Source organism: Seriola aureovittata, chromosome 16 (genome assembly GCF_021018895.1).
Source record: "Seriola aureovittata isolate HTS-2021-v1 ecotype China chromosome 16, ASM2101889v1, whole genome shotgun sequence".
NCBI lineage: Eukaryota > Metazoa > Chordata > Actinopteri > Carangiformes > Carangidae > Seriola > Seriola aureovittata.
In genome coordinates this window covers 17,636,776-17,662,640 of record NC_079379.1, presented here as the reverse complement: position 1 = coordinate 17,662,640, position 25,865 = coordinate 17,636,776, and the positions used below count along the sequence as shown (strand labels likewise).

Here is a 25,865-nt window from a genome sequence, read left to right as displayed (position 1 = left end):
TTTCTTTCTTCAACATCAACAGTAAAATTGCTCTTTAAATTTTGTGGAAAATTACTCAGATAGAGCAAACTGGTTCAACATGGTTTCCAGATGCTGCCTCTTTTCTTTTTCTTTTTCTTTTTTTTTTCAAACCTAACGGTCAATTGGATGATTATGGTCCTATTATATTTTGCTATAAACGGAGGTGTTTGAGAGATTTCCAGATGTTTTATTACATCCAAACACACACAGCAGCACCTCCCAGGCCTCTGGTAGATAACATAGGTATTAGGCTTGTTATCTAAACCGCTTCCTATAGGTGTGAATCTTATTGATGTTTTAATAAAGTTATCCACAGTCGAATATGAAAGAAAAAAAAAAAAAAAAAAAACTAGTCCACACAGCAACAAGTAGACTGACCTGTAAAAACAGAACCGTTATCCACGCTAGAATAACTTCCAGTAAGTGGATAATAGCCGAGATGACCTGGCCCATATTTATACAGGGACGATATATAATAGAATGGCAGCAGACTGTAAATTTAGATATCATGTGAAGTCGTCTTACCGCTGACATTATGTTGACATATTGCCTCTCAGGTGGTCTCTCGGCCATAGGGATACAGTGGATATATGGTAGACAGTACACCAGCTGCCATCTACAATGAGTCAGGCAGGCCTGTAAGATACACAGGACAGCAGCAGCTCTGCCTCACAGCAACAGTGTGCTAACATGGAAAAAAAAAAAAAAAAACAAGAATGCATTTTTTTTTCTTGAAGAGCAAAAGCAGAGGCCCTCCCTTCCTTCCTGTGGCTGCTGAGTAAAAGAAGAATTCACCTGTTTTAAGTCTCCTGCATCAGCATTTTCCCCCCCAAAAAAGTCGAATTTCAGAGACGAAGCTCGACGTAGTGAAAGAAAAAGAAAATGTTTTTAATATGAAATATATAGGCTGCCTCTGTAGCTGGTGAGATTTCCATTCTTCACAGATCTTCATAGTTTCACAGTTCGTGTGTTTTTATAGATAGTTGCAGGTTTTCTGCACATTTAAAAAAAAAAAAAAAAAAAAAAAATCCTCTGGGGACCTCCCTTGGATGCTGACCCCCGCACTATAAGTGTTCCCCAACAGACCCTGCAAAACTGAAGTCCAAGTCCGGGGTGAATCCCAGGTCACTGCGTCTAACAGATATGAAAATGTCGCCTCTTTGGAGAAGGGGCACGCCTTGTTGTTTAACAAAGACTGTCAATGGGCAAGATTAATCAGAAACAAAATGGAAACGGTGTCACTTTGGGGTCAGGCAGAAGTTATCTCTGTTTAGGGGAGAGAATAGAATAGAGGGGACCAGGGGGAGAAAAAAAAAGAGAAAAAAGAGTGCTTTCAATATTTCTGAAGTTTGGCCTCTTGTTTCTGCAGGCAGAGGCCTTGTTGACGTGGACAGTGTGGATCCGCTTTGTGAAGAGCTGCTGCATCTTCAAGGGACACAGATACAGTGAGCCACCTCGGACATGGAGAGGAAACAGGACCTGGACGTGACGGCTGGTGGCGAGGAGCACGGTCAGAGACTTTTATATTTATTCTACACCTTATAAACATGTAGTTCAAAAATGTAGTTTATTTTAAAAAAAAAAATTATATTTAAATATATGTGATTCTGACAAAGGATTATCCTGAATTTGCATAGTTTTCTCCCTAAAAAAATTCACGTTTATTATTATTATTATTACTTTATTACTTTATCGTTATTATCTCCAAAACATATTTTCACCGTTCCAGCACATGACAATGTTTCTGTGCAGCCTTTGCTGTTTACAGTAAAGTGATGGCTGCTGCAGGAAGCGCAGCAGTGACTCTCTTTACCAACATCTTGCAGATTTATATTGACATGTCGAGAGAGAAAAAATATTCATGGTAAAGGTTTTTGTGTTCTTCCAAATGTTTTCAAATTTGAAAAATTATTAGATGAAGTGATATGTATTTATTAGATGTGAGGTTATCTGTGCTGTACAGAGTAATTCTGACATCTCTTGCTAAATGAGCTGCTCTGGTTTCAAATCCCACTGTTTGTGTTGGCATCTGGTTTTAATGCAAAGTACATGTCTGCAAGTGTCTGTCCAGTTTTGTGTTTTTGGATGAGCCTTTCAAAGGCACTTAACACAAGAAAACTGATAATGCGTGATGACCGTGCGATCAGTGTCAGATAAGTTTCATGTGGTATCAGAAGACCAAAAAAAAAGAAGAAAAAGAGGCTTGAAATTGTTGCTGTATGTTCTGGTCGTTCTTTCATTTATATGCATGAAATGAACAGAGAATGGGCCATGTTCACGTGCACAGTGGTTCAACTTGAGAAGCAAATGGTTTGCGTTGTTCGTGTTGTTTGTGTGTTTGTGTGAGTGTGTGTGTGTGTGTGTCATGAGCGGGCGTGAAGCAGGTTTTTACTGATACACAGGTCATATGCTTTATATGCAGGCGTGGATGGCCGCAGAGCAGCGGCTCGTCAGTGCTTGGTTAGGAAGCTTTTCCTCTTCCACTATTTTCTTTTTCGACCATTTGAATAGGATCAATGGTCAATACAACCCACTACCTATTTGTAGTTCTCTCATTGATGTCTTTATTAGAATTCAAACTCAGACAACATATTGATGTCACTGAGGGTCAGAAACAGTCTTTTGTTTCTGGAAAATCAGTATTTTCTCAGGGCTGGATTTTCATATTCACTTTCTGTTTCAGAGCAGCATAATTTTTTTCCCTCACATGCAGGAAAGCCTCACCCACACAAGTTTGGCCTCATGCAGTAAACAAGTTAGTTGATTGGTTTTGCTTTATATACTGTGATTTAATAAGGAAAACACCAACGTAAGCCAGTCCGACCAGTGTTGGTGGTACCAGTGCCATGCTTTCCATTGGTTCCTGTTTACATGATGCCCACAGGACACGCGGTGATTGGTGGCGCTTCACACGTGACCAGGCAACTTTGTACATTTGACAGGGAGTAGGAGGGTTTTGTGGAGATCAGAAAAACGACAGCGCGATAAAAATTAGTATTGTTGCACTTCACAAATTAATGACCATGAGTTCCTACTTGATAAACTCCAACTATATCGAGCCTTCCTTTCCTCCATGCGACGAATATCAGCAGAGCGGATACATCCCCAACCCTGGTGATTACTACGAGCGGCCAAAAGATACGGGCTTCCCCCATCACGACGAACCATCCTATCCGAGGTCAAACTACACGGAATCGGGCTACGATTACGGTAACGTCCCCGCCACCGGACTCGATGATTTCGGCGATGGGCATCACGCACAGCCGCAGCCGGTTCCACAGAGCCACGGTCCTCGCCTCACCGCGGCCCCAGACGGTGGCGCAGGGGCAAATGCCAGTAAAGACTGCAGCCTTGCCAGTGAGGTATATCCCGGCGTAGCGAAGGGCAAGGAGCCGGTGGTCTATCCTTGGATGAAAAAGGTCCACGTTAGCACCGGTGAGTTATCGTCACGGTTAAATAGCAGAACCACTGAGAAACAACCACTGGAACACACGCAAGCCTATTGAGGCAGTACTAGTAGCAGCCCTTACAACAGCAATTTACGACTATCGAGCAGCAGGGTCGGTAATTAAGGACCCTCGTAAATTTTATTGCCTATGTTCGTCTGTCGGGGCCATGTGCCTTTGTTGCTTTTTAACCCAAACTACCTCCACCACTGGAGCCGAGCCAAACTGTAATATCCAACCCCGCTGTTTTGTTAATCATTTCTAAGCTTGATCTGTCCCTGGATGCGAGTGCTTGTTCACTCGGCATCTCCACATTAAGGTCATGTCCGTAAACTGAAACAAGACAGAGAATAAAACAAACAGAGCGGCTGCGATTTCCCACCAGATCCAGAAATGTTTTATAGTTTTCCAGCCATGTAATGTCCAGTGGAGGGACTATGTGGGTTTGGAATAAACGCTATCAGCCTGCATGTAACACCTGCTTGCTTGCCTGTGTATGGCTTTTTCCCCCCTCCAGTCAGTGCCAGTTACAATGGAGGAGTGCCCAAGAGGTCCCGCACTGCCTACACCCGCCAGCAGGCTCTGGAGCTGGAGAAGGAGTTCCACTTCAACCGGTACCTGACCCGGCGCAGGCGGGTGGAGATTGCACATACCATGTGTCTGTCCGAGCGCCAGGTCAAGATCTGGTTTCAGAACCGGAGGATGAAGTGGAAGAAGGAGCACAAGCTTCCCAACACCAAGATCCGCTCCTCCAGCTCGGCCTCGTCCTCAGCCTCGGGGGCCCAGCAGCAGCAGCAGCAGCAGCAGATCAAAACAGGCCAGCAGCTTGTCCCCACGCCGTGCACCGCAGGTCTATAGTGCATGAACGAACCCCAACCCCATAAAAACCCCAATCCAGACTGAGATGGCAAATAACACAAGTGGAATTTGTTGGACCGATTCTCAGTATTTTACACACATGGTGTTCTCTCTTTCACCTTGCCTCTGCCATTGGGCCCCTGTCACGTCCTTTGTACCCTTTCCCTCTCCGGTCGTCCTCGCCCTCTTCATATAAGCTTGAAATTCACCTCTAATTGCCACGGTGGCAACTGAAGTGTTTATATATTTGTTTATTATTATGAAAGAAGGATTACGCACACTCAAAACGTAGGACTTGGATCAAAATGTATCATTACAGTTAAAATTGAGTGAGGTAAAAGTAAGTTTGAACTCATTTTTCTATGTTCTGTTTGATTATTGTTCTTCTGTTTTGTATTATTGCTCATGGAAAGTTCTAATATACTTGAAAGATATTTAGCGAGACTCTATAGATGCCTGTGTAGAAAACCAGACGGCTGTTTTAGAGGTATGGCATCAGTCAGAATAACAGTGTAGTTTGTGTGTTTGAGTGGGTTGGTTTACTGTTGAATGTAGTCCAGGTGACTTTCACATTTAATGTACATAGACAAATCATAATGAAGGCACAATAAGCAAAGCATTTCGTCAAGTAGAATTATGTTCGTTGGTGTTGTAAGGTCTAGTTTTATTTGTGCTATAGTGCGTCCCATGTTGTGCTGTGTTCTAAACTGTGAATATTTGTATGTGGTGTCTCAGTAATGACCGTTGTGATGTAGGCTAGTGTAGGATCAAATTGTCCCTGTGAAATAAATATGTACTTCACTTATAAGGCTGACATGGCTTTGGATATTTTCTCAATGCAAATACTGATTTGATTTGAGCGCAACATGTTTTCTTAAAGCCGTGCGTATTAACATGACCTTTATGTATTTATTATTTGATGCATTCCTGGTTTTAGGAATTCCAATTTCAAACCCAAACGATATAATTTCGTGCTGTTTATTTTAATTTCATTAGTTGGTCTTTGAATTTTTTTTTATTTTCTTTTAGAACTTTTATTTGAAGCATTTGAATCACTTCCACATTTTTGGAGATGCGTGCGTAAAACCGTGATAACGTGTCTGACCAGTGGATAATTTACTGCGCTACACTTGAAAATGACTTCATAGATCTTTTTGACTTTATCTGAATAGGATAAAAGACAGTTTACAATATTTTATGGCATGTGTAGAGATGATTTGAACTTGTTAATCAGGGCGTAAAGTTGCGCAATTTCTCTTAAGATAAGATTTATACTGAGGGGAAACATTTCCAGCAATGATTATGTGCGATCTTTTCAGAATGAAGTCTTTTCTAAAAAATGTATCCCCATGTGCAATGCACTGCAGAAAGAGTGTTCATATGCTAGATTCCATTTTGTATTTCAGTTCTCAACTGGCTGAAATTCTCCGTAATCCGTAAAATGTGCATGAACGTCACGCGTATTTTCGTGGATTTAAATCAGAAGTTGTAGAAATATATGAGGCAGGGATCAGCTGTTGGCCTTAAATGTTGCAAGCCTTGCTACTGACACGGGAATTAGACCAAACCCAAATTGTTAAATGTATCCGGCCACACATATTGTTCTTACTTTCCATTGCAGGGAGATCTCTGCTAACCTCAGTGCACCAGAGTGTGAGTGTTGGTCACTACCTGCTACATCCAAACAATAGAGAGTTCAACCAGGGGACACCGTCGGCTCTGGCCAATCACCGGCTCAGAGCACTCCTTCTGACCCCTGACCTCTCGACACACACAATGTTCAGACCATACATCAGCTCTGAGACCTCCGCGAGCTTTTTTTTTTTCTTCTCATTTTAGAGATTTGCCCAGAGACAGCACGGAAACAAAAACTGTGTTTAGGTGTGAATCCCAGCCACGAATTTCTCCCAAATTATTCTTAGAGACAGCTCCTCTGCAATTCATCACAGAAACACCCCTGTCAGAGCGCGTAGAGGGGGCAGATATGAACAGAAGCATGCTGCTATTGTGCACGTAATTCAGTGTGATTTTCAATATGCTTTGGCACGGATGTCTTCTTCACAATATTTATGCCAGTAATGGCGTAATAAATGGATTTACAATGCAGTTAATCGTAAATTAGATAAAGACTGACATTCACCAAAATCCCCAAAGTAAAATCCACAGACTGACACGACCCACATCTTGTGGTTTTGTAGTATTTTTTGGTGCATGTCAATAAATTTATTAACATATACCTGCATATCTAAAATGAAGATGACAGAATTTGCTGCAGAAACGTTAAAGCCAAAGCTCTTGAGCTCTGTGCAGCCCTCGCTGCAGACATGGCAGCTGTGCAGAAGATGGCGTTGAGGCTGATTGGCACCAGTTTTGCGCAGACTCCAAGAAGTCGAACTAGTTCAATTACAGATTTCAAGTCATTTGATTCGCGAATAGAGGTCACTTCCAATGTACTGAAATTTTAATTCGCCCGTTCACGTGACTTGTTGAATAATGAATGCCCCGGGGTCAGAAATAGATCTGAAAATCTGCCTTATTTTCATTTGAAGTGATCCTCTGCAGGGTGCGAGTCACATCTCTTCTCCCCTGACACAACTCTGTCTGCTGGACACAGACCGTCATGACTTGTGAGTAGATTTGGCTGATTTTCTCCTTTTATTTATATTTTATTTTAAATGTATAAAATGTCCCAAAAGTGGAGTTGTATCATAATCCTGAGGCACATATTCATGGAAATTGTAACATTTATTGTAATATGATCTCTTTATTCGTTATTCTGAAGTTGCTGAAGTCATATTGAGTTTATTATTAAATTCAGATAATCTAGTTTCTCTATTTTATTGCCAAACATTTTAACTTTATTACACACGCGGATGTATTTTGTGCTGAAACATTGTGTCTTAAACATAATTTAACCTTATATCACAGAATAAATATGATGCATGACAGCAGCTGTAATTTCTTATAAATTCTTAAATCTTTGAAACCAAGACAACAATCAAGATGATAACACTCCACCTGCATTTATGAGACAAAGCAAGTGTGCAACTTAGTTTAAAACGAAGTGAAACTACACTACAGATGTGGCTGCAGTGGTGAAATGTAATAAATGTGCAGCTGGAATTATTGTAGTCACTTAAAACTGACATAAATAATAATCAAAAGAAACAGTGTGCAGCTATGTTGGCAGGGTTTATTTCCAAAATGACGAGGTTCTCAAAGATGCAAAAAAAAAAAAAAAGGAAAAAAAAGCGTAATAGCTGTCTCTATGAATTCTGTCAGTGAAAATTTGATTATTTATTTATTACCTGATATATTCATAAACGACAGACAATGTATTTAAACAACAGGAACAATGAAGAGGACTCATCTGTTGCTTCTAAAAGTTGTCAGGACAACTCAATGAAAGAGACTTTCAATGGGAGTGAACACAATGGCCAATCGACACAGGTTAAACATTAACATTAAGTTTTTAGGCTACGTAAAAATATGTATAATTATTGTTATTATTATTATTATGTTATCAATATTATATTGTTATTATTAGAGCTATTATAAGTAGTATTATTAATAGTGTTGTTGTTGTTATTATTAATTCCCTAATTTGCACTTACCTCCAAAATTCAGCTATTGCACAAAACCCTATTATAAATGATCTGGGAACAGTGACAAAGAGCCAGTAAATTCAACATGAAAATTCAAAATGTTTTTATTACAACCACCTATGTGAGCACAAATCCCCCAGTCTTAGTCCTCCGTCCCAGTGCTGCTCTGCGTCCATGAGAGATGGCTCCAGTCAGCTTAAGGCGTTGAATTTCGCATTAGCCTTGATGTTGGCCGGTGTAAACCTCGCAGAAAGAGTTATCTTCAGCTGAATGTATCGGTAACCGAAGCTTGGCTGTTAAGAGCTCCGAGTGTCAACAATGTGGGAAGATATGGACCCGCCGTCTGGCCAACATCCAGAGGTCTGCGCCTCTAACTCCTCCTCGCTGACAGTGATAAGGAGCCTTGATTTGTGTAAATAACTGAAACATTTGTTTTATGCAAAAGCAGATGAGATTTAAAAACATGATCAATCAACTTCTACGTCTACCACTTTTGTGCAAAGGGCAAGTTTGGGGAAAAAAAACAGCAAAACGTGGAAAAAAATTAGACTACCAGCTGAGGGCCTTCGATTTACGTCTTCTCCTTGTTTTTGTACGCAAAATGACATCCCACTCGACTCTGGATGCCTCTGCCCGGGTCAGGGAAAAGTTCAGGTGTGGTGGCGAAAGGCAAGGTTGGATCAGCCTCCAGTGCACGGTCATGTCGAGCTATATAATCCTGTGACAGCTCTGCATCTGTAGAAGCACAAAGAGAGAACAAAACAACATGTTAAAGACATTCCAACATTCTGTTTAAATAATTATAACCATGCGTCTAAAAGCTGTGCTTAAAAGTTCCCCTGTAGCCCTCAGCATTTATATTCCTCCTCTTCAGTTTTTGGAAGTGTTGAAGGTGAATTAATAAGAGCTGCTCTGCTTCTGTTCCTGTCTTTAAAAGTTTACCGCTCAAGTTGTAGTTTGAGAAGACAAAGGCTGGTGTGGGAGTGGGATGCTGTCCATGTCCGCCCCGAATGATTAATAGTCGTGGTGGGATTTTTCCACGCCCGCTGCTCGGTGTTGACGGAAAACAAGCGCCAAACGGTGCCGAGGAGAGAGAAGCTCTTCCGGGCTAGGGCTTTTGGCAATACCTGGAGTGGCTGAAGCCAGGAGTCTACCATGGCGCACGCGTGGCACACTCTATTAGATAGTGATTGGTTTATATTATTATGGTAAACCACTGTAAGATTATGTCTTAGTCGGCACTTTTGCCAGCCCACCCCCCCCACCCCTCTCCAAAAGCTCCAAAACTCTTCCTTTGCACAAACCTGTAATTTCTGCCATCACTCAGTTGGTCATAGGAAACGCGTAAGCGCATGTAGGTCTAATGGGGGTCCATGTACTGATCAGTGGGGTCGAGCAGCCACTCTTAGGTTACCTCACCTCCACTTTCCGCTCACTGCTGACTGACACGCACCCCTCACGACCACCAGGACTCACACCCTCCGTGTGTAGGACAGGTAAATGCGTGACGTTTTGTTTCAGTTTAGCCAGCAGCAGCATGCAGGCTTTTGCTGATGGAGAATCAGAGGCTGAGTAAGTGGTACTACAGCCGAGGTCTGACAATGAGGACGGGGGGGCGATATTGAGTTGAGTTCTCTGTAATGCACTCCACAACCCCGGCTGTGCTGTGGAGAGAAAGGAGAGGAGGTTTATTGGTGTGATGAGTAACCATTATGTCACCATTAAGTGGTATTTTGTAGGGAAATCTCTCTCATTCTCACATAGTGCGAATTGTCACGCTGCAGTGTGAAACACTCTGGTTTTAGCCTGGCTCAGAGCCGCGGCTGCACTTGAAACTCAGCATAATACAGCAGGATTAGCTCTTTCAGCCGCTAACAGGCTCCAAATATATGGCACTTTAAAACTGACAGAACAGTCTTTCCCTCTGAATGGGCGACACGTGGAAAAGCTGCTTCTCTGCGAGAGACTTGCTCCTCTGCCAGATACATTGCAGTGTCACATACCCCTCTTTTTTCTCCCTCCAAACTGATCTGTTTCTCCTCAGGGGCAATGACTGCCTCCATTAATGATTCACGGGCTCAAATAAAAGGGATTTAAGTTGACGTTGCGTCACGTGAGCGGGGCGCATAATACTGCGCGGTGTTATGGCACGGGGAAGAAAACCGGAGCCCCGGTCTGGCCATATGATGCTGATTATATGCGGGTTACCCCCACTTTCCGTGAGGGGAGTCCGGGCTGTGTAGTTTGTTTATCGAGGGGAGAAAAAAGAAAAGAGAGGCAGACTGAAAGACAGAGGATTCCGGGTTTGTGGATGTATTATACTGCTGTCACGGACGGATATGTTTTTCCACGCGGACAGAGTCAGAGCCCGAGCTTTGGGAGGATGGATTTTATTTTGAGGTATTTCCGCCGATTGTTCATTACTGTCGTGAGTTATTGCTGCGCGAGGCAGAGGTCAGTAAAAAGGGTCCAGGGTTTTCGCAGGGCAGAAATAGACAGGTAGAAAGAGGCTATCGATATTCTACTATCTGTTATTAGCCCAGATTCATCATAGTGAATGGAGCGAATCATAAATTGGCCTATATAGAATGTACACACACTATATATAGGTGAAGATTTAAGGTCTTGTCTGGGCCATTAAGATGGAGGCATTGTTCCATTTCATGCTTCATATGCTATAGCATTACAATAAATCCATTATTAGTTTGTTATTTCTGTTGTGATCAAATATTTAATATCACGAGCAGCTGTTTGGATAAATAGGCCTAAGCGTTTGTAAATAAAGCGGCCATTTAAATATCGGCACCCAAGAAAAAAAAAAACCCAAACAGAGCGCGCTGCCGCTTCAAGGTGCAACCTGTCCTATAAAACAAACATCTTGTGTCTGAACGTGGGGGTTGTTTGTGCGCAAATGGTACATCAAGATGGGCTCCATAAAAAAAAGTAGGGGAAAGCGGTGGGGTTGTGTCGCTCCGCCAGGGAAACGAGGATATAATGGAAGACAGAGTGCCATCCAGGACCGCGCGGCCGCGCTGAGGTCACGGCGCTCCAGCTTGATTTATGGGCACGGGGACTTGGGGAAGATGGTGCGCGAGAGCTAATGACTATTCGATCCGTTTGTGGAGAAAATGCTCACCGGCCAGCAGGGAAACAACAAACACGTTATTTGCATAGGCCCATTTTAATGTTTTTAATGATATTACGCTGATAAGCCTCGATATTCGGCTGTGGTGTTGTTTTTCTGCCAGTATAATCTTTGCACCATGATATTAATTCATGGATTCTCTTCATTAGTGTTTGGCTTGTCTCGTGTTTTCTGAGGATTAATTTGTTGGGTGACATTTAATTGCTAAATCTTAAAACGGATCTAGTTTGTTACGTTTCCTCGAAGCTGTGAATGTCAATTAAATACAAATACTTGCAGCATGTTGTTAAAATCTAAATTTTCATCCAAATTATTATATTAAAAATACTTGCATCGAATTTCACCTGATTTAGGTTAGCCTATTTTCTATAGACGTTTCTTTCTGCGCCATTTTAACACAAGGCCCAAACAATTACGCACAATAACAATAGCTTTGATTCGTATAATCACGTTTTCCAACTGCGGCTGTTTGAAAATAAAATTCACAATCATATGTTTTAAAGAACACTTTAAAAAAGGTTGTATTATCTTATGAGAATTTGAAAAATATTTATTCCACTCCTCGTTGCAGAAATCCAGCCAAGTAAATTCAGGCCATCGCGAGGTCTCCGAGACACCTTGAACTGCCTTCGGTAAGTCCATACATCTTTATTGATTTGTGTTATGAATGCTTGATGGTGATATCCGTATTCAATTTCTAATAAGTACCACACACGCCCACCAAAGCACTCGCAGGGGTAGAGAAGCAGCCCGTGGCTTGTACATTTCCTCGCAGCAGCAATACGAGCAGCCCGTGAGCAATAATTCCTTCTCTTCCACTTGTCTTTGTGGTGTAATTTGTCACTATAAAAGTGACGAGGGGAATCGCAGCTCTTGGAGCGGTGCCTTGCTCCTTTCAAAAAGCACTTTCTGTGGAAGCCATCTGCCTTGAGCCGCTGTAGTTTACTGCAATGAACTTTTCAAAATGTTTTTTTCTTTCATCAACATTTAAAATTTTTTTTTCTTTCTTTCTCCCACATCATTTGTATGAAGCAGGGCAGCAGCACCAGCACCTCACTGACATTTAACCCCTCTGCACGGGGCCAAATTAAAGAGAGACGAATCAGCATTTTAGCAAAACACAAAGAAGTAAATAATTATACAAAGTGACTTCTCCAGTCTGGAAAAGAAAAAGCCGAGTTGGCTAAAAAAAAAATCCTCACGCGTGAATTTTTGTCCCACTCACCCTCCCACGCCGTCCGTGTCTTCCATCTTTTTTTTCTTTTTTTTTAAATTGTCATTGAATTTTGTCTCAGAGCCTGGAACCAGCAGAGAAGCTGCAGCTCTGGACGTGTTTACAGCCCATAAGAAGCTGAGAGGACATTATATATTTTTTTTCATTCTTTCTTTTTGGCTGCAAACGCCAGTATTACCATGCAGAGGGATTCCCCTGCTGCCGGCTCCCCTCTCCCCTGCTCCTCGCTGCATGTCCTCCGCTTTGCCCTTTGGTGATGAAACTTCTTCCCATTTTGCACATCCTGCTCCTGGTGGGATTCTCCCTTGATATACTTCGAACACGGCTTTGATCTGAGGTTGTTGAGCTTTCTAATCTTTAAAGAAAAACAAAACAAAACAAAAAAAAAACATATGTTGTATTCTTCACACAAGAAGCCATGCAGGCAGTGGAGTAACAACCTGGAGCAGAAGTGCAAACGAATTGCGCGTCCTTGTGCCAAAAGATTGAGGAGCATATGCAAAAAATGCGGGTTAATGATTAAGCTGTGGATAGAAGCCCTTTATGTCCCATGGAAATAGAAAAGCAGCGTGCTCAGCGCCTGATTATTCCTTTGTATTCTCCCTTCTCTCCAACATCTCATCCACTGGGCTCATAATTCCACTGCAGGACGTGGAGTAAATAATAACAAAAAAAAAAAAAAAGATTTAAAACACTTTAGGGATGGACTTCCATGCTATTTGTAACGATGTATTTTTTTTTTCTAGACACGCTGCCTCATTTGGTTGGGGGAGGAGGAGAGGCAGCCACTTGATTTGAACTGGCTTTCCAAGGCGCTACTTCATTTGCATAATTTTTCTTGTCTATGGTGACGCTCTGGTTCGGGGCAGTTCACTGGTGTCTGCATGGTACTGGTGAAGGATCACATAGTCCAGTATAGCCTTGGCTGAGTTTAATATTGGTATGAAGCCCTGGCTATTGCTCTATAGCATGACGATAAATTCAATCTTGGGGCCAGATAACTCTTATCTCGCTGACCTGACTGCTCACGCCTGCTTTCGTAATCTCGGTTTACCCATCCACGTCGAGTAGGAAAAAAAGAAAAGGAAAAAAGGAAAGGGGTTTCTCTCTGCTCTTCCTTTTTTTGTTGTGGCTGCTAATGCCTGGTTGTATGGCAGGGCGCAGTCTGCTGCTGCCTCTGCTGCTGCTTCACCCAGCCAGCCCTGCCTTTAAACTTTTCTCTGGATTACTGCTTTGATCGATTTCGTCGCTGAATGAGAAAATATTGCTCGGTGCTCTGCATTCGTCGTCAGAGGATAAGGTAAGCAGGCCAGAAATAGGCTCCCTCGGTTGTAAATGGCGGAGTTTGTGTGTCGCGCGGTGATTTATCACCGTATGACTTAGATCTCGGTTCAGGAAGAGTTCACACACACAGTCAGGCAGCCAGATTTCTCTAACGTGGAGCAGAGGGCTGCGCGCACAGCTCAAGTCTGTCTTTTGTCTCTCTTTCTCTGCCATTTATGACTTTCGCAATGGCTCGCCTGGAGATACACACCACACTGCTTTCTGATATCTTCTCCAGGTCATCATGAGAGCAGATACAGTGAAGACACCTTCTTTCAGTCTGCGGTTTAGCTGCGTTGAGATCAAGCTGAGGGCTCATTTTAGACTGATTTGCTTGCTTGTTTTGCCCGCCTGCACAGACCCAGTGTTATTTCGTCATTTATTTTCCTTTCACTTCACCTTCTGCTCATTTGATGAAAATACATAGTAGTTTAGCCCGTGTGTCTGCTCTTTGGCTTTCATACAACTATGGACCGTGAAATAAACAAGTAACATTTTTATTGCTGGCTACAGCCCTAACATCGTTATTGTTGGGCTCAGGTTTTACTATCAGACACAACGCCAGGGCCTTTTAGTTCCAGCAGTTAAAATGTGAAGTTATAGGTTTGCAGTCAGTTTAGATTGTATTTTTTATTTTTTATTTTTTATAAATGTTATTTTTCTATCTGCTCCCCTGTTTGGGGCGACGGGCAGTGCAGAGTGCAGACAAAAGAACTGCATGATTTCAGAAGCAAATGACTAATGAACAGGATGACCTTTCATTTGTAATGAGAATTATTTACTTTTATTTAAAACTATTGCTTATTATAATTGTTATTACTATTATTATCATAATTATTATTTTTATTATTACTACTATGCATTGAATTTTGCTATTTTTCGTGGCTTTGGTTAAAACACATTAATTATTTCATTGGTAAGGTCACATTATAAAAGATAAGCAAAGTGACCTGTGGCTCTGTGGCTACTATGGTTTATAGTTTCCCCAGTAATCTGTTAGAGGCGGATCCCCATGGTTACCTGCGTGAGTTATGGTGCTTTTAGCAGCAGGCTCTGGGTGTGCCATCCCCGGGTCTCTGTCCGCCTCGGCGTACAGCTCACCGGGTTTGGCTGCTCACCGGGTCGCTCACTCAGTGCAAGCCGTACCGGCCCACTGACCCTCCCCATATATCACCGCGACGGGCCGCCGCGCAGACAGCACCGACAGCAGTCATTATTATGGGGCCTGCAAGGAAAAGTTCACACTGTGGTCATGGAGATACACGAATGCCCGCCCGGTTTTTCAGGTTTCCTCTTGCCCCTTCCATTCATCTTGCAGCACGCAAAGAACAAAAAAAAAAAAAAAGAAGAGAATGCGGTTGTTTATGTTTTGCACCAGCTGGCTTTTACTGAAGGAGGCTGTTTTTTAAACTAATAATAAAAAAAAAACAAAAATAGCGTTAAACTTTCGTGAGCCGCGGGGAATGTTTTCGTCTGCTACCAGGAAATCAGATCCACTGTTGACAGCCCTTTGGTAGAATAACAATGTAACAGAAATATTATATTCCTGTGTGGTAACCCGCTAATAAGCTTCTCCTACAGCTCCTTTTCTTACCCACAGCTTTTTTTCCACAAGTTTTGCTGTAACTGTGTATTCACTTTCATTGTTAATAGGCTCAGAGTTTTAAAATGTCATGCAGTTTCTTGTTAGGTCCTAAAATTGATTTGGCAATCTGAAATGCTTTTGAAAAGGTTTTTTTGTTTTGATGTTGTTTGGCACAGATGGTAATACAAGGTTAGTGCGTGCCTTTGTGCCCTTTGTAAGCCATAAGGTAAACGGTAATAGTCTACAGGACTGTTGGCCCTATCTTGCCTCCATAGTCTCCAGTGTCAGGCCTGTATTGAAAAGTAAGATGGATCGCCACCATTTCTTCTCCTCACAGTGCTTCTTGTAACCCTAGGTTCACCCGAGGAGGCCATTGGCGGAGAGGCGTCACGTGACCACGGGGTGCCAATGTTATTCTACAAGGGTGTCAAGACCCTGTCAGTTTCTGAAATAAATATTGGGAAACGGCGAGATGCAAAAGGCAACCTACTACGACAGCTCCGCAATTTACAGTGGCTACCCATATCAAAGCGCAAATGGCTTCAGTTATGATGCCAATCAGGTCCAATATCCCCGGGCCTCTCATGTGGAAAGTGAGTACCATCGACCTGCCTGCTCCCTGCAGTCTCCTGACGGCTCCGTGGCGCTGCAGAAGCCGGGGGAGATGGCGGAGAGCTGCGACAGGACCACAGCCATTCAGGCGGCGCAGTCTAAGGTTCATCCCGAAAGCAATCAACCGCAGGTGCCGGTGTCAGGCCCACCCCCTCCCTCACAATCCCCCGGTGCTATCAGCCAAAACACGAGCAACGGGTCCAACCAGCCCAGTGCCAAGAACGGCTCCCCGACCTCTGGCGCTCGCAAACACATCTTCCCCTGGATGAAGGAATCCCGTCAGAACACCAAGCAGAAACCCACCAGTAGCTCCAGTTCAGGTACCTCCAACCTAAACCTGCTGACACACACACACACACACACACACACACACACACACACACACACACACACACACACACACACACAAAACAAGATAGCCTCTGACCACAAAGTTACATAAGTTTTGTTGAGGGAGAACACACATACATAGAGGGTGTGGGTGGGTGGGTGTTCAGGTAAGGAGTTAAGATAGACGGGTGGGCAGAGTGCAACAGGACAATAATGTGCCTGGAAAGGTTATATTTTTTAGGTGCCAGTGTCAGAAAGGTGTTAATTTATCTTTAAATCAGTGGTTTCTGGTTTTATAATATTTTATTTATATTTTAGTTCACTTCGTAGGTTCCTAAGGTTATTCACAAAAAAACAAACCCAGAGTTTAATCAACTCCTCCACCACACATCTCAGGGTATAGAGTATCCACATTATATATTTAAAGGGAATGATTTCTCCTCTAAATGATACCCCATAACATGATTTACTGTAAATATACTATAAGGTTGTAGACTGTAGAAGAATCACGTGCCTCAACATTGGAAGTAGATTCCACCATTTGTTGTCCCTGTGCCCTGCAGCTGACCTGTCCCTACTGTAAACACGCATCTCCACTGATCACATAATGTTCCCGCAGGGACAACAAACAAACACGCACAACAGTTGTTCAGTTTGTCCTGCTGTTTTTATTAGAGCGAAGCTTGGTGGGTCCGAGTGTGGGGGGGTGGGGGTGGGGTGGTCGTGGGGTGTTTGGGTGTGTTTATTTACATAGAACAAAACCGAGCTAAATAAAAAATGTAGAAATGGTCATTTCCCATGACCTTCTTATTTTGTAAATGGTGTGGGTAATATTTCAATTAAGGTGCTGGTAGAAATGCAAAGTCATGTGGCTTCATTTTGATTTATGTTTGTGGAGGGCGTTTTCTTTAGTTTTTAACAACCCGTTAAAGTGCTAACATTTATGGAGGGCCATTTACGCACGTTTTACGCACGTATGCAAACCAGACCCTGCTGTTTTGAAGAGAGGAAAACTTGGTGGGTGAAGGTGGGGAGGTTGTGTTTTGGGGTTTTTATTAGAACCAACCTAAAAAATCAAGACATGCTCATCTTCCAGTTACCTTTTTGTTTTTTTGTTTTTTTTGTTTGTTTGTTGTTGTTTTTTTAAATAACTGAAGTTGGTAATTCTCTAATCATGTTACAGGTAGTTTCGTGCAGTAAAAGTTGAAACTCCAAAGAAAGGTGGCAACTTTCATTTAATTATTTCAAGAGTCGTGTTTAGGGAAGGTTTGGGTTACTTTTTGACAACAGTTCGAGTTGCTAACATGTATGGAAACCCTTTTACGCATGTTAGCAATCCACATCCTGCTGTTGAACTGGAGGAAAACTTTGTGTGTCAGGGTTTGGGGGGTATTTACTGACAAAAAAAATCACAGTTGACACATTATGTTTGTATTTTGTAAATTACTTTGGCATTTTAGGTAGTTGTGTAGAGTAAGAAATACAAATATGAAGCAAAATGGTGCCCCTTACTGTGATTTATGTTGGGACGGTGTTTTTAACAGTTTGAAAAGTGCTACCATTTATGAAAGGCCCTTTACGCACGTTTTACGCACATTCTGCTGTTTTGATTCGAGGAAAACTTGGACAGTTCAGATGAGTGGGAGTTGTGTTTATTTACACAGAGCCAATCCAAAGATTAACAGATGCTCATTTCCCATGTCCCTCTCATTTTGCTTAATATTAGTGTCCTAACTAAGTTATAGGTTAGTGCAGAAATGCAAAGCAGTGTCCGTGTGATTTATGTCTGGGAAAGTGTTTTCATTCGTTTTAACAACACATGTATGAAAAGACTTTTACGCACGTGCCAATAATCCTGCACTGAACACACGTTTCCCGATTCAGTCTATCTTATAAACCACAAAAATTAGAAAATGAATTCATAAATAGCAATAATTATTGTCATTACATATTGGTATCCCTCCCATGCCACGTGCTAACTCTTTCGTCTCTGTAATAACCTAATGGGGCTGGATATGTCATGCTGCATTCCTTTTGCTCCCTGTCTGGGCGGCAGGTAGTGAAATTTATTAAGTGTTGGCCGTGTGCCACGGCGGTAAATAGACCAACACCTTGCTATTCTGCAGCCAAGCTCCAGCTCCTCTTGGAAGGGGGGAGGCTTATCAGCGAGGTGAAGGCGAGCTGCTTTATACACTCCGAGGAATACATAATGCTTGTGTTTGCATTACGCGTGTGCTACTGTGTGACTACGGGTGAAGATGAGGGTCAAAATGTTTTAGTAGGAAATCTGAGGTTACCTGGTCGCATATCAGATATTGACCCAGTGTTCTCCAGTTACTTTTTCCCTTTGTGGTTAGTGTAGCGCGCACACAGGCGCAGTGTCCATACATTGATTGTTAATTGTCTTATGGAGCCCTGATGATAACCCTTGTGCTTGGTACTAGGGAGCAGATTTATCAAAATGTTGAGATGTTTGCAACACATACAGTACGCGCACACACACACGCGCACGTTAAGAAAAACAAGGGGGGTGGAGGTGGGGGTGCGGGGTGGATGAAAATTCCTCCTTAAGTGGTGGAGCAGGGCATATTTATCTAGTAAACTGTTCCCCACCCCCTCTTGATGGTGGAGAGTTTTGTTATCAGCTGTGTGCGTGTTGTCACGAGGTTTTGCTTCCACTCTCACTTTCCAGTCTCTGCCTCTGTACCTCTCTCTCTCTCCCTCTCTGTCTGTCTGTAATGGATTACTGATTGACATCCTCCTCTCCTCCTCTCTGACAGTGGAGAGTTGCCCCGGAGACAAGAGTCCACCGGGGTCAGCAGCATCGAAGAGGGCCCGGACAGCTTACACCAGCGCCCAGCTAGTGGAGCTGGAGAAGGAGTTCCACTTTAACCGGTACCTGTGCAGACCCCGGAGGGTGGAGATGGCCAACCTGCTCAACCTCACCGAGAGACAGATCAAAATCTGGTTCCAGAACCGCAGGATGAAATACAAGAAGGATCAGAAAGGCGTCGGAATGATGCCTTCCCCTGGCGGACAGTCCCCACGGAGTCCCGTGGGCCCAGCCTCCGGTGGTGGCAGCGGTGGAGGAGGCGGAGGATACCTCAACTCTATGCATTCTCTTGTAAACAGTGTACCTTATGAATCCCAGTCGCCGACGTCTTACAATAAACCTCATCAAAATGCATACGGTATGGCCACGTCATATCCCCCTCCTTTGAACAGCTCCCTCAACAACTGCCCGCCCTCCCAGAAGAGGTATCCCGGGACCGACTCGGCCACGCCCGAGTATGACGCGCATCCTCTCCAAGGCAATGGCAACTACGGGACGCACATGCAGGGCAGCCCCGTTTATGTCGGCGGAGGTTACATCGACTCAATGCCCAATTCTGGGGCCTCCGTTTTCGGTCTGACCCACCTCCCGCACCCGCCGCCCGCGAACATGGACTACAATGGAGCAATCACAATGGGCAACAGTCAGCATCACGGAGTGTGTGATCCGACACCGACGTACACAGACCTAACGCCGCACTACTCTCAGGGAAGAATCCAGGAAGCGCCTAAACTGACGCATCTGTAGCGGTGGCGCTGCCCGGATCACTCCGCCCATTGTCTTACCCACCTCCAGACACATTACTGCTTTGTTTCTGCGCCTCCTCACGGCTTCCACCTTCTCTCTGCTTTTGTTTATGTTTTCTATAGTTTGATGTGTGAAGTAGCGTAGGATAAATAATCACGACTTGCTTGAATTTTTCTCTATTTGCTCGTGTCATTGTCTCACAAAGACCTTTATCTGGGCTGTAGGACGTCTAGTGCGGGAGGGAGGGGGGCACAGTATATGCATAGGCCTATTTAATCTTTTTTTTTTAAAATCTTGTTTTAATATTGAAACTCAAACAGGGTATTATGAACGTATGTTATTCATTTTAATGTGAATTTGTCCGTCTTTTATTTATCCGCAGTTGAAGAATTGTGTTTTGCATTTTGTTGCACTTGTGAAGCCACGAGCTTGGATTATGAGGGAAAAAAAATATTTTTCAAAAAACAAGGGTCATGAGCTAACACGCAACCTCCCTTGCTTGTGTTTTGTTCTATTGGACTTTCTGATGTTATTTATTTTTGTTTTGGTGTAAAGATAAAATAGTCCTTTAGTATTATTTGACACCCCTGCATCTTTGTGTGGGGAGAAGGTTGGTGCATATTAGCGTCTCGGCCCTTTTCCAGCCCCATACATGTAGTCTACTCTGCACAAGCTCCCAGCAGCAGCAGCAGCAGCAGCTCACCATGTTGCTATTATAGCCTATGTTTCCATATTTTTTCTTCTTCTTCTTCGAGGAGGTGTTTTATTTTCCCAGCGAATGTAAAGTCAATCAGTCATTGCAATAAGGGTGGAAAGAAGGACACACGTTAGCAGTTTCTTTATTGAAGAAAAAAAAAAGAAACAGACATCATCAATTTTTTTTTCTCGATGTCATACATTCCATGCTGCTCCAGTTCGAAGAAATAAATAAAAGAATTGAAATATAATTGTAGCACATCCTCCTTTTAATTTAGACACATCAGAGGCATTTCACAGAACTACATTAAATACATAAAGGCAGCTTCTTAAATAAAACAAATATGAAAAATTTACTTCTAGTTTTTCTATTATTACATTTTATTATTGTGATAAATTTCATGATGAGGAGGTGATAACATAAAAGTAAAAAAAAATGCATTTTAGACAACTGGCAGTATATTAGAAGCATAATAAAAATAATACTAATGAACCATGGGTGATAATTAGTAAATATATGTGTTTATTATCCATGCATACAAAATGATGAGGAATCATTGGCCATAATTAATATTCAACAACATAAAAAAAAGGAAATGGCCGCTGATGGAGTCAAATACACGGAAAAAACGACTTGATTTTTGTCTCCCTCCTCTTGACTCGACGTGAAGAAAACTCTCGGGTGGCCTCCTCTTCTCCTCTCATCCATAATAATAAAAAATGTCACACGGGCCCTTCTGGAGATTCTGCAGGAAAGACAAACAAGCTAAATGAGAAATCGTTTGAAAAATAATTCCCTGATATGTTCAGTCAGTCAAATGCGGTCAGAGAGGATACAGGCTGAACTGGAGTCATAACGGGGGTTTCATTTGTCTCATTATTCTGCAGATTTGCAGATGGCAGCGTTCAGCAGCAAGCAGCACCTCGGTTATGAGGATGGTTAAAGTAAAGAAATGATCAGAGGAGAGATGGAAAACCGACCGTGTGTGTGTTTGGATTCAATGAAAGGGTAGTACAGAAATTATGATACATTTTTTAAAGTGTATTTGTATTCATTATTTGCAGCAATTTCCTAGTATATAAATGAATTTTTCAAAATTCAATTCAAACAAACATGGAGCTTAAATATTGTTTTGTAATTTACTAAAATTTTCTCGAGGGAAAAAGCTTTTTCTTTTTTCTTTTTTTTTTTTTAAATTGAAGCATGCTCAGGGAGTTTTCTATCTCTCTTCTCAAATTAGCAAAAACCTTTTGTGCCATGTTCAGTATTTATGATTCTGTTATTATTTGTTCTCACTGATTTTGCAACAACAATTCATTTTCAGCCCGATATGATTGATATAAGAGGACGTGGACATTAGCAGCCCTGACATATGGTTAGCAGGGAAACCTAGAACAATTGAACCATGGTGTGTCAAAAAAAAAAAAAAAAAAAAAAAAAAGCTGATGCACTGAGCATTTCTGCATCCAACACAGACACACACACACAGACAGACAAATACACGCGCACACACGCACACGCATGCACAGCAAGGCACTGATTTGACCCATATGCGCCATACACAGGTAGCACATAAATAACGTTTTAACCGAAAAAAGGGGACGTGTATTTCTTTCACTGCGTTTCCATCCGTGGGAAAGTGCTCCTAAATCAATCCTGCTGTAAAGACAAGTGTGTAGGACAGGCTGGGGTCCACTAAATGCCGCCACCCACTCCTTTCCTTGCACACAAAGCCTGTGCGTAATTCCAAAAAAGCCATCCATCTCTTCCCCTAGCAACTCTGTCCTCCACCACACAGTCGGCTCCACGCACAGACCTGCATGTCCACCAAAAACTCACAAATACACGTCGGTGTGTAAATCGCACTCACAATTCAAAGATAAAAAAAAAATCCAGGTGGAGAAGCTGCTTCGCCATATACTCACCAATGGCGCATTATACACCTCCTCCTCAAAAAAAGAGAGGAAATGGTCGCATCTTGAGAAGCTGGATTCTTATTTATCTTTTAAAACATCCCTCCAGCGACAGCCCGGACACAACTGTGAGCAGAAACTGGTTCTAATCTGAGTGGCCAGTGTTTCTCGCCGCTTCCTGGCTGCATTTGATCCGGGGGAGAGTTAGAAACCTTAAATGTGTTGTGAGGGCACCGAGCTGTCAGACCTTTTGGCGAGTAAGATTGATCGCGCACAGGCTTCCAAGACTCTTTGTTTGGAATATAAGCAACAAACTGAGAGAGGCCTACCACTTCTCTTCTTCCTCTCTCTTACTCACTAAGCCATACATTTTTCTTTTTTTTTTTGAATGGAAATACAACATGTACACTGCTTGACGAAAAACATCCCAAATGGGGCTTTCACAGATTATTCTGGAAGAGCTATAAAACCAAACACTGCGGGGAAGAGCCATTCAATAACATTTCCATCTACATAATAACACTGCAAATGGATTCGTTGTAAATGGTCGATCGTAACCGTGTTGGTGTTCGCTTCATTGCAATTTCAGGTAGAAGGGGTCCAGCAGGAAGCCTTTCAGCAGTGTAGCTACTGTGCTCCCAGCAAACCCTGCCCCTGCCTCTTTACCATGAATATGAATATTAGGGTAGATAAATTTAAAAAGGGGCAATAATTATGGCAATTTATGGTTATCGAATAATCCAACTATTAGCAATCACAAAACAAAGAGTGCCTGTGTGCTCAACCCGGTGTTTGTGGGTATGTGCACGCACATGGGCGCGCATGACCTCGTTATAAAATCGACCTTTTGTGGAATAAACGAAAATCTTTGTGTGTTTTAATATCATATCTACACAGCCCTCATAAATAGCCTTTAATAATAACAAGCTAATAATAAAAATAAAAAAACAAACAAACAAAAAAAAACCGAGTGATTTTGAGTGCGCGTGTTTGCATGCTCGTGCGTCTATTTATAAGTTTGTGCAGTGCAGCTGTAAATGTTAAACTGCAGTTAGGGGATGAAATGGCCTGAACGTGTCATATCCGTCAGTATTAACCTAATGGATGGGCTTTTTATTGCAACACATGTCAATGGATGCACTGCATATTTCATTGTTATGCACCTTTTGAGGAATCACATCTATTCTGGAGTCAGCACCCTCACTGAACAGGCTGGACTGTTGGGGTTTGTCGCTGTCGAGAAGTCTCAATATCAGTTTTTGGGGTGTGTGTATGTGTGTGTGTGTGTGTGTGTGTGTGTGTGTGTGTGTGTGTGTGTGTGTGTGTGTGTGTGTGTGTGTGTGTGTGTGTGTGTGTGTGTGTGTGTGTGTATATGTGTGTGTTTTCACCTCTGAAGTCTGGCTCTTGCCTATATGAATAGCTACTGGCGTGAAATCTGTGTGTGTGTCTGTGTGTGTGTGTGTATGTGTCTGTGTGAGGTGGGGGCGTTCTCGACTGACATCCTCAAACAATACGAGAAAGAGGAGTGCACGAATCCGCGCGCACCCTAGGCTGGGCTCCTTCCCTGTAATAGTGAGCGTCAGCCATTCTTAAAAAACAGATTTTGTAGCTTAGTGGACTGGACTGGAGGGTGCGAGAGGAGGATAAACTGAGCGGACAAAGATGTAAATAAAAACAGTCGTCCCCCAGCTGAGCGAGGCGTTCTTCATCTGAGTTTTTGGATCAATCAGGCAGACAGTGGCTTCTTTTGATTAAACCCCAAATTGTCATTGGGCAGAGGTAATCATGTGACAGGCAATTCGGTCCAATTTCAACCTTGTCTCCATGAATTCAATAGTTTAATACTAGCTCGGTCCCCATACGGCCGTAATCAGTGATATAGAAAAAAAACACCACCACGAGGTTTTTTTAATGATTTTTTCCTCCTCGTCCTCACTGAGCCGCAACATTTATAAAAATACGCGTGCAAACTTTCCTCGGCTCTCAGGGAGCGGAGATGAATTACGAATTCGAGCGAGAGAGCGGTTTTATCAATAGTCAGCCGTCGCTTGCTGAGTGCCTGACATCTTTCCCCCCTGTCGCTGATTCATTTCAAAGTTCATCAATCAAGAGCTCGACGCTTTCACGCCCGACACTGATTCCTCCTCCCTTTGAGCAGACCATTCCCAGCCTGAACCCGGGCAGCCATCCGCGGCACGGCCGGCCCAGACACAGCCCCGACGGATGCAGCCAGCTGCCCACCGCCTCCTTACCCCCGGAGTACCCCTGGATGCGGGAGAAGAAAGCCTCCAAGAGGAACCACCTGCCAACCTCCACCGCGACCACCATTTCTAATGGACCCGTGTGCTTTTCTCCAAAAGGTGGGTGATTTCTGCAGCACTTTCTGCAAAAAGCTGTTTACTATCTGTTGCTAAATTAGAGCCCTGAACACAGGCCTTTCCTTAAAAACATAAATATCCTCCAGTCGCGTTGCTCTGATGGATTTATGGTCGTTGCTTTGCTGTGATTGTGTATGAAGCAAGAAGAAAAAAGTTTGGGTAAAGTTTGGTGATGTAAGATGATTTATTCCTGTAGCCGTAGCAGAGTTTTGATGTGTGACAGTAATGAAGAGTGATGGAGTGCCGTTGCCGAGGAGGGCAGCTGGAGCATTCATTAGTATCCCACACCAGCCTGGACCTCACTGCTTTTATATTGCACCGTGCTTGCTTCTCGTTCACGCTGAACATTTTTAGGTGTAAAACAATCCGATGTGTATCTTTATATAATAATGATTTTTAGATAAAGGCTGCACAGGCTGAGCTCGGGTCAGTAGCTCCAGCGGCCATTTTGCTGCAGCGTGTTGAGAGCCACTCTCTGGTGGTTTGTGAAAGCCTTAATGTTAGATTTACGGGCTGCGGGGTTATGTAACTGTTGTGTCCTGCGTTTTAATCCCACGCTACCGTGGTGCTTGTTTTCCAGGCTCGCCTGAGATTGTGGAGAGCGGTGGGGGAGGAGGGGGCTCTCGTCGGCTGAGGACAGCGTACACCAACACACAGCTGCTGGAGCTGGAGAAGGAGTTCCACTTCAACAAGTATCTGTGCCGGCCGAGGAGAGTGGAGATAGCGGCTCTGCTGGACCTGACCGAGAGGCAGGTCAAAGTCTGGTTCCAAAACCGGCGCATGAAGCACAAACGGCAGACCCAGAGCAAGGAGAACCACAACGGGGAGGGGAAAGGGCCGGGCGCCGAGGACGGCATCCACAGCGACGAGGAGGACGAGGCCCCCCTGTACGAGCGGAGCGGGGCCCTGCTGGAGAGAGATACCTGCTCCTTTCAGAACAACTCTCTTAGCTCCGCACAGCAGCTCCACAATGGAGAGTCCATGAGCTTTGCTGCTGCGCCGCTGAACAGCAATGACAAAAATCTGAAACATTTTCCCAACCCGTCACCCACTGTTCCGGGCTGCATGTCAACAATGGGCCCCGGCTCGGCATCTGGCCCGGACAATGGCGACAGTCCCCCGGCCCTGGATGTTTCTA

General features: G+C 43.3%; 3 protein-coding genes across 7 annotated transcripts in view; all 3 read left to right on the top strand.

Moving 5' to 3' along the window:
• The first annotated feature begins 183 nt into the window (after positions 1-183).
• Positions 184-20,686, top strand: hoxa3a (homeobox A3a). Of its 5 annotated transcripts, none has more exons than XM_056398495.1 (4): positions 184-1,531; positions 11,647-11,707; positions 15,573-16,149; positions 18,940-20,686. In XM_056398495.1, exons 3-4 carry the CDS (start codon positions 15,690-15,692, stop codon positions 19,737-19,739), a joined length of 1,260 nt encoding a protein of 419 aa, XP_056254470.1. In that variant the 5' UTR covers positions 184-1,531; positions 11,647-11,707; positions 15,573-15,689; the 3' UTR covers positions 19,740-20,686. The 5 variants fall into 5 exon arrangements, with proteins under 5 accessions (XP_056254470.1, XP_056254472.1, XP_056254475.1 ...); XM_056398500.1 differs by lacking the exon at positions 184-1,531 and adding an exon at positions 9,241-9,426; XM_056398498.1 differs by lacking the exon at positions 184-1,531 and adding an exon at positions 9,682-10,330.
• LOC130183241 (homeobox protein Hox-A4) lies at positions 1,811-5,137 on the top strand. The gene is made up of 2 exons (XM_056398503.1): positions 1,811-3,456; positions 3,985-5,137. Exons 1-2 carry the CDS (start codon positions 3,039-3,041, stop codon positions 4,323-4,325), a joined length of 759 nt encoding a protein of 252 aa, XP_056254478.1. The 5' UTR covers positions 1,811-3,038; the 3' UTR covers positions 4,326-5,137.
• Positions 20,687-23,931: 3,245 nt separating the features above from the next.
• Positions 23,932-25,865, top strand: part of LOC130183239 (homeobox protein Hox-A2a) — a 2,451-nt gene continuing 517 nt past the window's right edge. The window contains exons 1-2 of the mRNA XM_056398501.1: positions 23,932-24,709; positions 25,308-25,865. The exon at positions 25,308-25,865 is cut by the window's right edge and continues 517 nt beyond it. Of these exons, the coding sequence (XP_056254476.1) occupies positions 24,346-24,709; positions 25,308-25,865 (922 nt within the window). The 5' untranslated portion in view covers positions 23,932-24,345. The remainder of the gene's footprint in view (positions 24,710-25,307) is intronic.